The sequence below is a fragment of the Gopherus flavomarginatus genome, chromosome 4 (assembly GCF_025201925.1).
Source record: "Gopherus flavomarginatus isolate rGopFla2 chromosome 4, rGopFla2.mat.asm, whole genome shotgun sequence".
NCBI lineage: Eukaryota > Metazoa > Chordata > Testudines > Testudinidae > Gopherus > Gopherus flavomarginatus.
The window spans coordinates 20,721,867-20,736,543 of record NC_066620.1 but is presented as its reverse complement, the minus strand read 5'-3'; the positions used below and the strand labels follow the sequence as shown (position 1 = coordinate 20,736,543).

General features: G+C 41.1%; 1 protein-coding gene across 5 annotated transcripts in view; it reads right to left on the bottom strand.

Annotated features, from left to right (window-relative positions):
• Nucleotides 1–14,677, bottom strand: part of USP34 (ubiquitin specific peptidase 34) — a 318,010-nt gene that overhangs the window by 161,892 nt on the left and 141,441 nt on the right. For all 5 annotated transcript variants that reach the window (XM_050951989.1, XM_050951992.1, XM_050951990.1 and 2 more), the window contains 5 exons: nucleotides 9,068–9,157; nucleotides 7,936–8,031; nucleotides 6,469–6,551; nucleotides 3,621–3,775; nucleotides 2,633–2,746 (listed from right to left, as the gene is read on the bottom strand). In XM_050951989.1, the coding sequence (XP_050807946.1) occupies nucleotides 2,633–2,746; nucleotides 3,621–3,775; nucleotides 6,469–6,551; nucleotides 7,936–8,031; nucleotides 9,068–9,157 (538 nt within the window). The remainder of the gene's footprint in view (nucleotides 1–2,632; nucleotides 2,747–3,620; nucleotides 3,776–6,468; nucleotides 6,552–7,935; nucleotides 8,032–9,067; nucleotides 9,158–14,677) is intronic.

Here is a 14,677-nt window from a genome sequence, read left to right as displayed (position 1 = left end):
CATGCTCCAATATGTCTGTTAGTATATAATGTGCCGCAGGACTCTGCTGTTTTTACAGATCCAGACTAATACGGTTACCCCTCTGATAGGTATATATAGACTGCCAAAAATTAGATGGGCTTCATCAATGCAAGTGAAATATTTATATAATTTATATCATTATAAATATTTGCATCTTTCTTGTTTTATTTAAATAGTTCCTGAACTAAGAACGTTATTATTTACTACATCAGCAGCACAAACCACAACTTTCACTACAAGAAATTCAGCCTGGATAGTTTATAAGAACAGTACCACTTTTGTTCTTAATATGTGCAACACTGTACATATAAGATACACTGTACATATAAGACAATGTAAAGTACAGTAACGGAAAGCGAAATACCACCAGTGATTACAAACGTGTTTCATAAGCAAGCTCAACTACAGTGAAACCCCGCTATAACATGCCCAATGATAACACGAATTTGGATATAACGCGATCATAAGGTGGCTTCAGACGCCCCAAGCAAAAAATAAGAAAAAAAAAATGTGCCTTCCTCACTGCTTCTTCCTCTCTAACCCCTGCTTCCCCTTCTCTTCCTGAGCTGCTCCTCGTTCTTCCTCTGCCCCTTGCACATCTCCCCTGTTCTCCCCAAGTGTTTCCCTCTCTCACTGCCTGGCTGAGAGCCCCCGCAGCTGAAGCAGGCTGACAGCTGGGAGGGATGCTACAGAAACAGTGGCACGAACTCTGCTCTGAATATCAGCAACTCCTCAGTGTCAAACACTGCAATCAGCTCTCCTGGTGGAGGGGAGTAGGCTGAGCGCCTTTGTACAGATCTCTTGAGAGCAGCTCCAGCCCCAGTGTGCCAGGTTCCAAAACTCCGGTTTTCAAAGTCCAAACCCAGCCATTCTCAGGCTAGTTCTGGCTCATTTAATAGGTTGATTAGCTTGTGCTGTCACTAATTACTGCTACACCCTTTCAGTTATCATTATGGGCAGTTCGCAAATGCAAGTCGTTTTCTGCCCAAGAGAAACTGATCAGCTTGAAATGGTAAATTTTCATAACCCCGCTATAACACGACCCCGCATTTATCATGATCGAATTTTTTGGACCTCAATTATTGTGTTATAGCAGGGTTTCACTGTATTTCTCTTTTTTTTTTAAAACAGTTTCCAACATGTTTAGTAGCTTTTAATATTTAGGACAAGCGTTTCATATAAACATTTTGGGCCAGATTCTGACAGGCTCTTACATATGTGCACAGAAAGGTGGGGGGAGAGGAAAGAGTACACAAAAAACCTCCTCACTCTCTTCGCATCCCACACACAAGCCTTGTCATAAAATATATTTCCTGACTTCATAGTGCAGCGACTGGTCTCTCCTAGTGTTCTGGTGAGCAAACACCACCCCAAAAGGAACACGGTCCTGTTCTCCTTTTGCATTAGTCTGCAAGGTAAGACCAGCATGCAAGGGCTAGCATGCTACACCCAGTGAAAAGGTGTAGTAGCAGGAATGGAGGAATTCTACCTGCTGCTGCAATTAAATCATTATGGACTTTATCATTCCTGACTGGCAGTTTCATGCTGGAATGGTACGGAGTTGTCCCATCCCATGGGGATCTCCAGGAGAAATTTGGTTTCCAAAAGGCTTATTTCCATTGGGATCGCCCCATCCATTAGACAGTTTTACACTGATGTAATTGTGATGACTGACTTATTTTATCTTGTCTCTGATTTGTTACGTTTGCAAGCACTGTAAGTAATTTATAATTTAAAAGTGTCTTCCACTGCGGAATATCTGCAAACTATTTGTATTATCAACATTAAAATCTCACCTTCCCCACCCTCCACACTTTTTTTTTTTAATCGTAGAAAGAAAGTGTATTCATGAAATTCAGGAGGCTAAATTTTCACCTTTTATAAATGGAAGTACTTTCAGAGGAGACTTTAAAAACAGAGGTCCGGCCTGGCACACATTAACATTAAAGATCTCATGGCACTTGTCGCAAGAACAGAGGTTTGCATCAGTGAATTCAACCAAAATTCTCACATGTCCATCCACACAGCTCCTCTCCACAGGATACTGTTGATCAGTGTGTCAATTGGTTGCTAACATCCACTTCAAATATGGTTACATTTCTGAGGTGCTTTGTGGTGTAAAAACAACTAAAGAATCTATCAGGACAAGATGTTCTACAATCTATAGCATATTATATGAATGTAAGATATATTATATCATGACATATATCAAATGTGACATTTTCACTATGGCCTCTCATCAACCCCCTACCCAGAGAAATCAGAAAACAACCCACATAACTGCAGTCCTTGCCAGAAGGCACAAAGAGCAGTCACAATTATAGTCCATTCCCCTCCATAACAGATGAAGGAGAATGTATGCATGCACGAAGCAGTAGGGCATCAGTCACAGTCCCCCATACACCTGAAAACTTTGAGACCTATAGTTCCTAGAGCTCTCACTAGAGTGGACTTCTGCATTGCCCCCAATATAGGGTTGTGATGTAATGCCACTTCATGATCAATACCTCTCACTAATAACCTTAAGGATATTAAGATATAGCTAAAAAAATGAACAGAGAATTAACTTAATTTTAGAGAAGGGAAATTGTAGCATGATGTCCATACTTACCTCTGAGTTTGAGCCACCATCATATGCACTGGTAGCCAATCTGGCCAAGTTGCATAAATGTTGAAACAGGTTTAGACCAGTCATACTAATAGTTTCAGGTTTTAGCTGTGGCATCTAAATAAAATAAATGTGCCTTAGTATGAAAAGAAAATTGATAATGATAGAGATGGCAATGATTTCAGGGCATTTATTCTCAAAACACACAAGAACTTCACTGCCATCCCAAAACAGACTTAAAAATTGTAAGGTCAGTCAAGTTTTGTTTTAGCAAAAAATGTGAATCTCTTTGTACTGTACAGAGAAAACCATCAATAATGACAATCCTCCCCAATGGACCCCCCTGAATTGGTGTTGGAAACTGTTTAGAATGGACAACATTTTCAGCAGTGTCACATCAGCACTTAAACGGTTGTCAGCAACAGTATAATTTGCTAACGTAACTGATTCTTCAGGATTTAAAAACAACTAGGATGCATATGGACAATGGAATTACACACCAAGATGTTACTTTATATAAAATAGGGAGTGGGTGTCTCAGAAAGAAGGGTAGCAGACAACAGGTATTTTTCCTTGAAGTCAGTGGAGCAGTAACAGTCAATTTGGAACCAGTACTAAAGTCCTAAGCCTTCTGCTGCTCCTGTGCTTTCACTCCACAGAAGGCAAGAACAGTGGATCCATATACTGGCAAACCTCCCCTTCCCTCAGGTTGGCTCTGGTCTGTCCTGAAACCCAAGTCCATCGAGATGCACAGAGAGACACTGCAGACTAGAAATCTATGGCAGGCGGATGGAATGGATACTTGAATAGGATTCCCTTCCACCTCACAATGCAGAGGAATAGTTCCATTGCACCTGGCGCATTCCGTTGCTGCAGAAATGGCAGGATTTCCCCACAGAAGTAACTTTAAATATATTAAAATCACTTTGATGCAGACAAAAAAATTTAAACTCAAATTAATTAAGTTAAATTAAAAACTGTTTTCATATACCTTTTCTAAGAAAAGATGCTTGTAGGTTTCCATTCCCATAGCATGCTGATCTTTACTTCGTACTTGATTTAAGAACCAGTGTAATGCATCATCATAGCACTCAGAATCTTCTACTAAACAATGCCATAAAATGTCCACTTGTTCTAAACTCAATCCTAGAAATAAAATGTTTTTAAATGCTTCTTTATAATGTCAATAAATTTGCATATTCTATCCAAAACAGGACAACAAGTAGAAAAGGCATAAAACCCTTTGTCAGGATGGTAAGTTTTAAAAATACGTCTAGCAGCAGAAGAACTATGTATCTCCCACATGTAGCAATCAACTGACAGGCATCTCTTTCTCTAGCATTTTTGTGCAGCGTGGAACTGAGGAATTGTCATGGCTTTTTGTCCTTGATGAAGTGAATATCCATACAAACACACACAGAGGATTTCATGCCTATCAAACTGCAGGAGGTTTCCCACTTTATAATGTGTTTACACACATTCTGGACTTCATTTTTGAGTTGGGAATGGAGATTGTGGTTAAGAATTATATCCTTGTCATGATTTGATTGTTACTTCCTTCAAGGGGAGCTCAATATCCTACTCAGCTCTCATCATAGCACTGGGCTTGCACTCAGAAACTGGCGTTCCTGGTTAGGCTGCAGATTTCTTCAAGGGAGAACACTGTGGACTATTTTATCAATGGCACTGTAGGACATCATACTAATTTTCTGCCCTTGACTACTGATATTATGGCTCCTAAATACCCCTCTCTTTGTGCCATCCTGAGGTCACCTTGATTCACAGACAACCTATAACAGATGAACTGTGAGGGGAAAGAGTCTAGAGTTGCCACTGGTGAAAACTGAACTTGGAGTATGACCAACTGAGGCACAGAGAAATTGTGAGGTTCTGTGCCATATTGACAGCTAAGTAACCTTTCTTTTCTTACATCATGGTACCCATGAAGTCTTGATCAGCACAACAATTCTAAAAGTGAACAGTCTACTTATCCACAAGAGTTCACTCAGAATTAACATTTTATCAATTTTCTATCTATTGTACTGCATGGACAAAATCGAACAGACTGAGGCTGGATTATCTGGTCCTGTGGCAGCACAGCGATACCAGCAGGTGGCAATAATAGTAATATCTTCTTGAATTTTGGCTAGTTTTGATCATCAGATTCAGGAGGTACTTGGAAAGCTGCAGCTTACACACTGTTAGCTGGAACCACATGGCTATTAAAAGCATGGTTTGACCAAAATGAGCAGATAACTAACTATTGCTTATTACTGACAGTCTCACTAACTATTATCTTATCTCTAACTCTAATCTTTTGGGGAAAGGTTATTTTGAAGACTGTGGCAACCATCTAGAGTCCTCATATTGTCTTCACCCCTGTAATCCGGTATTAGGCCTGGGGAAAATACAGACCCTCTATGTTGGTAGCAATAGATTTTACATTTAAAAAAATCAAATCAATTTAAATTGAAACGAAGTTAAACTTTAAGAGAGTGTATTACTAAAACTACAGAAGCCTGAAGGATTAGCTATGCTATGCCGCAGATCTTATCATCCATCAGAGGCTGCCTTATCCAAATACGATAAACGGAGTACAGGACAGCCAAGTGGGATATCATCTGGAGTATTTTTAATGTTTAATCTTGACTGTTCATACTAGAAAAGAAATTACTACAGGAATTTCTAGGCTTATTCACTATTTGGAAGCAGTAGCATGTTCTTACTGTTCATTTTCATTTGCTGTTGTGTATGGAGTTGCATTTTCTTTGATGCTGTTAGAAAGAGAATGCCAATAATTAGTACATCCCCCTTCCTCTCCTTCTTGCTGCTGAAACACCTTGTTCACATGTCTGACCAGGTGCTTCTAATGTGCTCATCAGCAAGTTCCAACAATATTATGTAGTGCAATTAATTAGACAAAATTATTATTCTCCAGCCTTTCCTTATGTTACGACACAGAAGTGGAAGTTTATTCAATTAATTATTGTGATTGTATAAATTTTCTTCAGGGAAATAGTGTCAATAGTTCAATCTCACATTCCAGATTCTCTTTGTCTGCATCTGTTTCCAGCTGCCACATTAAGTTCTTGGTCTTGCTATACTGTGCAAGTGTTCTGTGAAGTGCTCCTTGATTTCAATCTTCTATTGAAAATCCAGCTTTGCTGCTAAATAAATTACCCCCAGGCCTGCTTTTCCTCTGAATGGGTACATGAGCAGCATGTTTGTCCTTCATACTTAATCCAGTCACGTATATTTTACGTTAAGTGCCATAACTTCATTAGAATCAGAGTTCACTGGTTGCTGTTCTAACTCAATAAACTAATGTCATTATAGGAATTAAATTTGTATACTGATCACTTTCATTCTAAAATATTTAATTGTCGTCAAATATTACCACTATTTAGCACACAAGACATTATTCCAGAAAACAACTCGTAAGTTACATTATTAAAACATAAAAATAAATAACATTTTTGCACTCATACTGCAGTTTTCATCCAAAGACCTCAAACCAAATGATATAGGGAAATATTATTCTAATTTTAATTATCATCATCCCAATTCATAAGAAAATTGAGGCTCAGTGAAGTTAAATGACATGACCAAGCAAAGCTGGGAATAGAATCCAAAAGTTCTGATCCCCAGTTCTGTGCTTTACCTATAAGACTGCCCTCCTCTTAAAGTACAGCATTTTAGATTAACCTTTGATTTTGTGATTTAAAAAAAAATATGGTCATACTCATTAAAAAAATAATCAGATTGTTAAAAAGCAGATACATTTAATTGTAAAATTCAAGGGATGGATATTAATTATCAGGTAATATAAAAAAACTTACTGAAATGATCTGGTGATCCAAGAGTTGAAAAAACACATGTCAAAAACTGAAGACGCACTTGAACTTCTGCACTGTGGCTGTACCTATATTTGAATATTTTTTTAAAAAAACGTATTTTTAATTCATTTGCAAATGTTTAATTCTTATATTGATCCTTCTCCATCCCTGCGCACACGCACACACACAAACTTGAGCAAACATAAGAACATAATTTCTCATTACTTTTTTAAAACTACTTTCAAAACTTCAAACTAAGTTCAAGAAGTAATGTAAACCCACTCATATAGACTGTAGCACAATACAAAGTAACTGGAAAAAGAGAACAGGGGGTAGGGGAGCAATAGGTGAGTTTTGTGTGTACTTTATGCATCTTTAGTAGGAACTGTATCTGCTCAGCACCATGAAGAATGGGGCCATCACTACGTTTCTAATACACCTGCAAAATGCTCAGAAATGTCTGAACTTCCAACCACTGTATAAAGATGAATTACTCTTCTTGCAGCAATCTTTGCAAGTGCTGCCTACAAATTTTAATTATATTCCCCACCTATTATGAGATGCAGATTTACTTAAAATAAAAGAGAGGAGGAGAACAATATATGACCTAGTTTTCAACAATGAACTATTTCACATAGAAGGCTAAATTTTCAGTCAGCTTCAAACCAGCCTTAAAAATTGTCACTCATCACACAGATATCTAACTGCAGGATTTGCATATGCAGATGAAGGTTTTCGTGAAGCTGAAAATTAGACCCTAACTGAAAGCTAAACTTTTCAAATGTGGATGCCTGAAGTTAGGCACCTGTATCAATATATAGATACATACATAAAAGTGAGCTAATTTTCATAGATGCAGATCCTGTGAGTTGCAAGTGCTCAGCACTGCTATAAATTAGGCCATTTTTAACTAGGTTTAAAAATAGACTTAGGTACCTAATGTTAGGCACTCGGGTTAGAAAATGGGCACTAAAGTTTTAGTACTTGAAGCCAACTGTACTATCTTAATGAGATTTTATAGCAAAAGAAAAATTAGTAGAAACACCTTAAAGGTTTTTAAAGAAACTAATATAGATGTCTTTGATCAATTTCTGTAAAGAAATCTTCACCTTGTATCAGTAAAGGTAAACATTCAAAGCAATAATGATTAACAAGGATCACTCTTAGAAAGAATGAAAAGGATTAACGTTTTTAAAATTAAAGGCAGATGTTTTACATGCTAATATGAGACACAAAGGATAGTCTTATTAAAATCAGTCTATAAATATCTGACTAAAGACATAATATGGTTGCAGCAAGTCTTCCTGCTGCTCACCTTTCTTGCACCTCCATTTCCCCAGCAAGGGTTATTAATTGTTATAATAAAAAAGGAACTGTCTCAGAAGGAATTGCCATAAGGAGAAGAACAATGAGTTTAAAATTATAAAATTATATTCAATACTCAAAACCAGATGCATACACTATACTTACAATGCATGTTTATGTCGTCCTTCCCTTACTGCTTGAATGTAGTGTATTAAATTATCAAAGAAGAGTTTCATCATGTTAAGTTCTTTTTCTGCCCACCTGTGCAATTTAAAGGGAAAAAATATTTTGCCTAAGTGAAATATATGTTGTAGGAAAATTCATGAGCAAATTAACAAAGCTAACAATCCACTTTCCATATGACTGGAGGTGCGCCCCATCACTTATAGAATCTTGAGAAGTCTCCACTATGTTTCTCTGCTCTTATCTTCTTATCCTTAAGGCTCCTAAGTGTGGCCATCATTTTCTGGCCTAGGACTAATAGATGGAACTTCCTTCAGAGCCTATCAACACTGCTCTGTAAGGCTCTGATTCAGCAAAGTATTTAAGTAAGTGTCTAACTTTAAGAACATCAATAGTAGTTCCACTGACAAACTATATTTTAGCCAAATATTTATAGACCAATCTTAAGATCTTCAGTGGGACTACTCACATGCTTAAAAGTTAGGTATGTGCTTAAGCACCTTGCTGAATAAAGGTCTAAATGGCTACAGGGGTTGTTGATGAGTGACATAAGGCACTACTTTTCAAAAAAGTCCAGGTGTGCTTCCTCCACAGCACTCAAAACTTCTGCCAGCTCAGAGACCAAAAACTGAACCTGATTTTCCCCTAAGGCAGAACAGCACTACACAGCCTTTACTTTTAAAAACATTAACATTTTTAGTGAATTTTGCATTGCTCAAAATGATTGGATTTACAATCAGAACAGCTACAGCACAGTCTCTGGCAATACAAGCTTACCCACATTGTCCCCATCAATGCACTTCCAGCATTCTACAGCGAGTTCACTTACGGGGATCTAACGATGCATATCCACCCAAACACTAGCCTTAGCCTCAGTTCTGATAAAGCTTATCTTATGAAGAAATCTGTTCATCAGGAACTTAAAGACAGAGAACTCATTTCATATTGGCCACCAGATGGTAATGACTTTGAGTATTAATCAACCTGAGACCTGGACGAGGTCTGAATATGTGATTTAGATGTGAAAGGCTCTTTATCCTATCAACAGCCCTTTGGCAATCATCAATTTCCTTTGGGGGTAGGGGGGTAGGTGAGAGAAGGTATTTTTACTTACATTGTTATCCAATGTGTATCATAACTGCTCCCAAACTGCTGAAATGTACCAAATAACTTTGGAAGAAGACGAAGTGAAACTACTACAGATCTAAAGGGAGGAAAAAATAAATAACTGGAATATGATTTTTGTAAATTAAAATCGCTGACAGTACCTAAAGTTATTGTCGGGGTGCATGCTCTTCACTGACAAATTCACTTTAAATTGAAAGTATTGGGCATATTTGGGTGAAGTCCACCTTTGTATGTAACCCTCTCATGAACAAGATTTGGAGTGTGAATATTATAAATATTTATGTATAAATAATACTTTACGAACAAGATTGTTCTCAAGTATAAAATAAAATAGTATTCACTTTGTGCGTTCCAGAAGTCTGATATTTCAATAGATTATGCCAAATACACGTTCATAAACATATCGGAGTTTCATGCTGACAGGTAATGCATTTTCTTTTGAAATGTCAGCAAAATAGGTCCAGTTTTAATCGCGTGAAATGTATGTAAACAGAATTAGATCTGCCCCAAACTGCCAATATAGTAACAATAAGATATGTATATATAGGCTATCGGTGCACACCTCAGGAGCAGGCAAAAAACAAGGCTTATTGCTGAAATCATCAACAACCCAAGAAGTGCCCCAAGGGCCTAATGTTGCACACTGCTGTTTGCTGTGCTGAATTATGTTTATATTTCATTTTCAAACAATACGGCAACAATTGTTTCAAATTTAAACAATTATAAGAGGTTTATATAATGTGTCTTATACTAAAAAAACAGTTCCTAATAAAAATGGTAACAGAACATAACAGGGAAAAGATTGCGGACTACGGCTTGGTCACCTATTTCACCTGAATTAGTTTTTATTTATGCTGAGCTTCAGACAATAGAATATAAATGAATAATGTGCTAGGCTTAAATGCCTAGGATGTACTGCGCCACTGCAGATCCCTAGTTGGAGCAAGGAATGGCCCAGAGGATCTCTATTTACATACTGAAGCTAAAAATAATTCTCCATTTAAGTATCTTATTTAATATCTTTGCAGTGGATCTGGTTGGAGAATTTAGCTCTAAGAATGAAATCACCAATCCTTAACTGGTCTGTTAAGGGCCCTAGATAGTTAAATCTATGGCTGTGTGTTTGTCATAGCCACATCTGTCATGACAAATACTATGCACCATAAATCATGGTATTAGTAAATCAGTTAGCCCACTACGAACAAGATTACGCTATGAAGTTTTATCAATTTGGTTCTGGATTAGCGAATTGGAGATAAGACAGTTACCTTTTCCGTAACTGGTGTTCTTCGAGATGTGTTGCTCACGTCCATTACTCTATAGGTTTGCATGCTCGCCACGTGCACCAGAGAGAAAAGCTTTTCCCCTAGCAGTTCCAGTAGGCGAGCGCCCCAACAACCCCTGGAGTGGCGCCACTATGATGCAGTATAAGGGGCACTGTGCGCTCCCGCTACCCTCAGTTCCTTCTTGCCAGACAACTCCGACAGAGGGGAAGGAGGGCGGGATGCGGAATGGACATGAGCAACATATCTCAAAGAACACCAGTCATGGAAAAAGTAACTGTCTTTTCTTCTTTGAGTGATTGCTCACGTGCATTCCACAATAGGTGATGCCAAGCTATATCTGTTGGAGTTTGCTAGGAGTTCACAGACACTCGGGATGGAGTACAGCCCTGCCGAACCTGGCATCCTCCCTGGTTTGGGAGACGATCACATAATGTGAGGTAGACATATGAACCGAAGACCATATGGCAGCCCTACAAATGTCCTGGATGAGAACATGGGCCAAAAATGCAGCCAACGAGCCTTGTGCCCTAGTCGAGTGCACCATCACAACTGGCAGCAGGGGGACTCCCGCCAGGTCATAACGAGTATGAATACATGAGAAGATCCAGTCGGAAAGCTGCTGAGTGGAGATCAGCCAAACGCATGAGAGGCGATGAACAGCTGCGAGGACTTCCTGAATAACTTTTATGTTCTAGGCAAAAAGCCAGAGCCCGTCTCACATCCAGCATGTGGAGGCAGCGCTCCTCACTGGATGCACGGGGCTTGGGACAGAGCACCAGCAGGAAAATGTCCTGACCCATACGGTAGGCAGAGACCATCTTGGGGAGGAACGAAGAATATGGTCGGAGCTGAACCTTATCCTTATAGAACACAGTGTACGGGGGTTCAGAGGTCAGAACCCAGAGCTCTGAGACCCGTCTAACAGATGTGATTGCCAACAGGAAGGCTACCTTCCATGAAAGGTGCAACCAGGAGTATGTAGCTAGTGGTTCAAACGGGGGACCCACCAACCTCATCAGCACCAGGTTCAGGTCCCACTGCGGGACTGGGGGCCTAACATACGGGAAGAGACAATCCAAATCCTTAAGAAATCGGCCAGTCATGGCATGGGAGAACACAGCATGGCCCTGCACTGGCGGGTGGAAGGGCAAAAGGGCTGTCAAGTGCACCTTGACAGATGAGGGCACTCTGCCTTGGGCTCTAAGGTGAAAGAGATAGTCTAAAATGAGCTGAATCAGAGCAGTCACAGGTGAAACGCTCTGATCAGCTGCCCACTGGGAAAACCGAGACCACTTTGACAAGTAGGCCCGACATGTGGAGGGCCATCTGCTTTCCAGGAGGATGCGCATAATTCCTTCAGAGCAAGTCCTTGCCTCCCTGCCTAACCATTGTGTAGCCACGTCGTGAGGTGAAATGCTGCTAGGTTGGGGTGAAGGAGGCAGCTCTGGTCCTGAGATAGCAAGTTCAGGCGGGATGGCAACGGCCATGGCGGGGTGACTTCCAGGCTTGTGAGGGTTCCGTACCAATGTTGTCAGGGCCATACCGGAGCTATCAGGAGGACCCAGACTCTGTCTGTTTTTATCTTTTCCATGACCTTGCCAATCAACAGGATCGGGGGGAAAGACATAGAGAAGCTGGCCTGACCAGGACAGGAGGAAGGCATCAAAGATGGCATTTATGCCCAACCCCTACCGCACCAGAAGTGTGGACACCGGTGGTTCTGCCGTGCAACGAACAGGTCCACCTGGGGAGTGCCCCACGTTTGGAAAATCCTGTGCACCATCTCTGGATGTAGTGACCACTCGTGCTGAGAGGAGAAATTTTGGCTCAGGCAATCCACCCAGGAATTCTGGGTGCCCGATAAGTGGTGGGATTGCAGGCAAATACCATGGGCTATACAGAAGTCCCACAGCCTGAGGGCTTCCTGGCAGAGGTGTGGGTCCCGCCCTGCCTGTTGATGTAGAACATCGAGGCCGTGTTGTCTGTGAGAACCCTGACCACTCTGCCCTCCAGGTGTGAGCGGAAGGCCACGCATGCCAGATGGACTGCCCTGAGCTCTTTGACGTTTCTATGCAGGACAAGGTCCTACGTGGACCACAGACCTCGGGTCTACACGTTCCCCACATGGGCTCCCCACCCCAGGTCCAACGCGCCATACACCAGCTCCACGGATGGGAGCCGGACCCTAAACGGGACCCCATGGAGCATGTTCCGCAGGGAGGACCACCATCACAGAGAGGCAATCACCAGTTTGGGCACAGTGACAACTTTGTCCACCCTGTCTCTGGACTGGGAGAACACTGAGGCCAATCAGAGCTGGAGTGGCCGCATCCTGTCTGGGATGGCGAACCACATATGTGCATGCCTTAAAAATATCTAAGGAAGGAGATTCCACCACCTCCTTAGGTAACCCATTCCAGTGCTTCTCCACCCTGCTAGTGAAAAAGTTTTTCCTAATATCCAACCTAAACCTCCTCCACTGCAACCTGAGACCATTGCTTCTTGTTCTGTCTTCTACCACCACTGAGAACAGCCTAGATCCATCCTCTTCGGAACCCCCTTTCAGGTAGCAGAAAGCAGCTATCAAATCCCCCTCATTCTTGTCTTGTGCAAACTAAATAACCCCAGTTCCCTCAGCCTCTCCTCGTAAGTCATGTGCTCCAGTCCCCTAATCAGTTTTTTGCTCTCTGCTGGACTCTCTAATTTTTCCATATCCTTTTTGTAGTCAGGAAAGAGATCTTGGCGTCATCATGGATAGTTCTCTGAAGACGTCCAGGCAGTGTGCAGAGGTGGTCAAAAAAGCAAACAGGATGTTAGGAATCATTAAAAAGGAAATAGAGAATAAGACAGAGAATATATTATTGCTCTTATATAAATCGATGGTATGTCCACATCTTCAATACTGCGTACAGATGTGGTCTCCTCATCTCAAAAAAGATATACTGGCACTAGAAAAGGTTCAGAGAAGGGCAACTAAAATAATCAGGGGTTTGCAACGGGTCCCCTATGAGGACAGCTTAAAGAGGCTAGGACTTTTCAGCTTGGAAAAGAGGAGACTAAGGGGGGATATGATAGAGGTGTACAAAATCATGAGTGATGTGGAGAAAGGAGATAAGGAAAAGTTATTTACTTATTCCCATAATACAAGAACTAGGGGTCACCAAATGAAATTAATGGGCAGTAGGTTTAAAACAAATAAAAGGAACTTCTTCTTCACACAGAACACAGTCAACTTGTGGAACTTCTTGCCTGAGGAGGTTCTGAAGGCTAGGACTGTAACAGAATTTAAAAGAGAACTGGATAAATTCATGGAGGTTAAGTCCATTAATGGCTATTCGCCAAGATGGGCAAGGAGCCAGCAAACAGAGCTGTAAACAAGGGAGTTTCAGTGGGAGTTCTGTTGGAGGAGAAGGTTTTTGTATTTTGTGTATTATATTTTGTAGTTATATGTGTGGAAGCTAGTAGGGGCAGTGTGCTGGGAGAGAACCTGAGCCCTGAGTAGGGGGCAGGGTTTCCCTGCTTAGGGATCCTATAAAGGTAGCCAGCCAGTTAGGAAGCAGCATAGACAGCTGCAGCGGCACAGGAGCCAGCAAACAGAACTGTAAATAGGGGAGTTTCAGTGGGGGTTTGCAAGGGGAGTTTGCAGGGGAGACTAAGAGACCTAGAACGAGGAATAGACAGGCTAATGAAGGGAGTGGGTGGTGTTCTGCCAGTGTTCTGGTGCCTGTTCAGGGTTTGTTTTGCTGTGGGTGGTGGTGGTTTGTTTTGTGTTTCCTGGACTAATAGGTTTTAGGTGGGAAGGCTATGACCGAAACAGAGGCAGCAGTGGAAGACACAATGAAGATGACTGGATGTGGAAGCTGAGGCACGTACGTGATCCTGGAGGGGGTACCTGATAAGAGTTTTGTTTGCAAGAAGTGCCAACTGATAGATCTGATGGAAGAAAGATCCGAAGATGGAGGTGGAAACTCTGGTTGAGTTTAGAAGGGGGTTCGAGCAGATGATGGAGCAAAGACATGAGTAGGCTGAAGGGAAAAGCTCAGACTTGCAGATGGAAGAAGAACCAAAGAATTCTGAGGGGCACTGCTGGGTGAGGAAAGTGGACAGTGGAAGCATGTGATTAAGAGAACCAGGCAGAGGAAAAGATGGAGTAGTGAAGGAGAAATAGAGCTCAGGAACAGGTTTGTGGAGTTGGAAAATGAAGAAGGGGCACAGCAGGTGGTCGCTGAAGGTGAGAGGGCAAGGAAGAAGAGAAGAGCAGTTAGTTCTATAGGAAGAGGGGATGAGATCAATGGAGATAACACCAAATA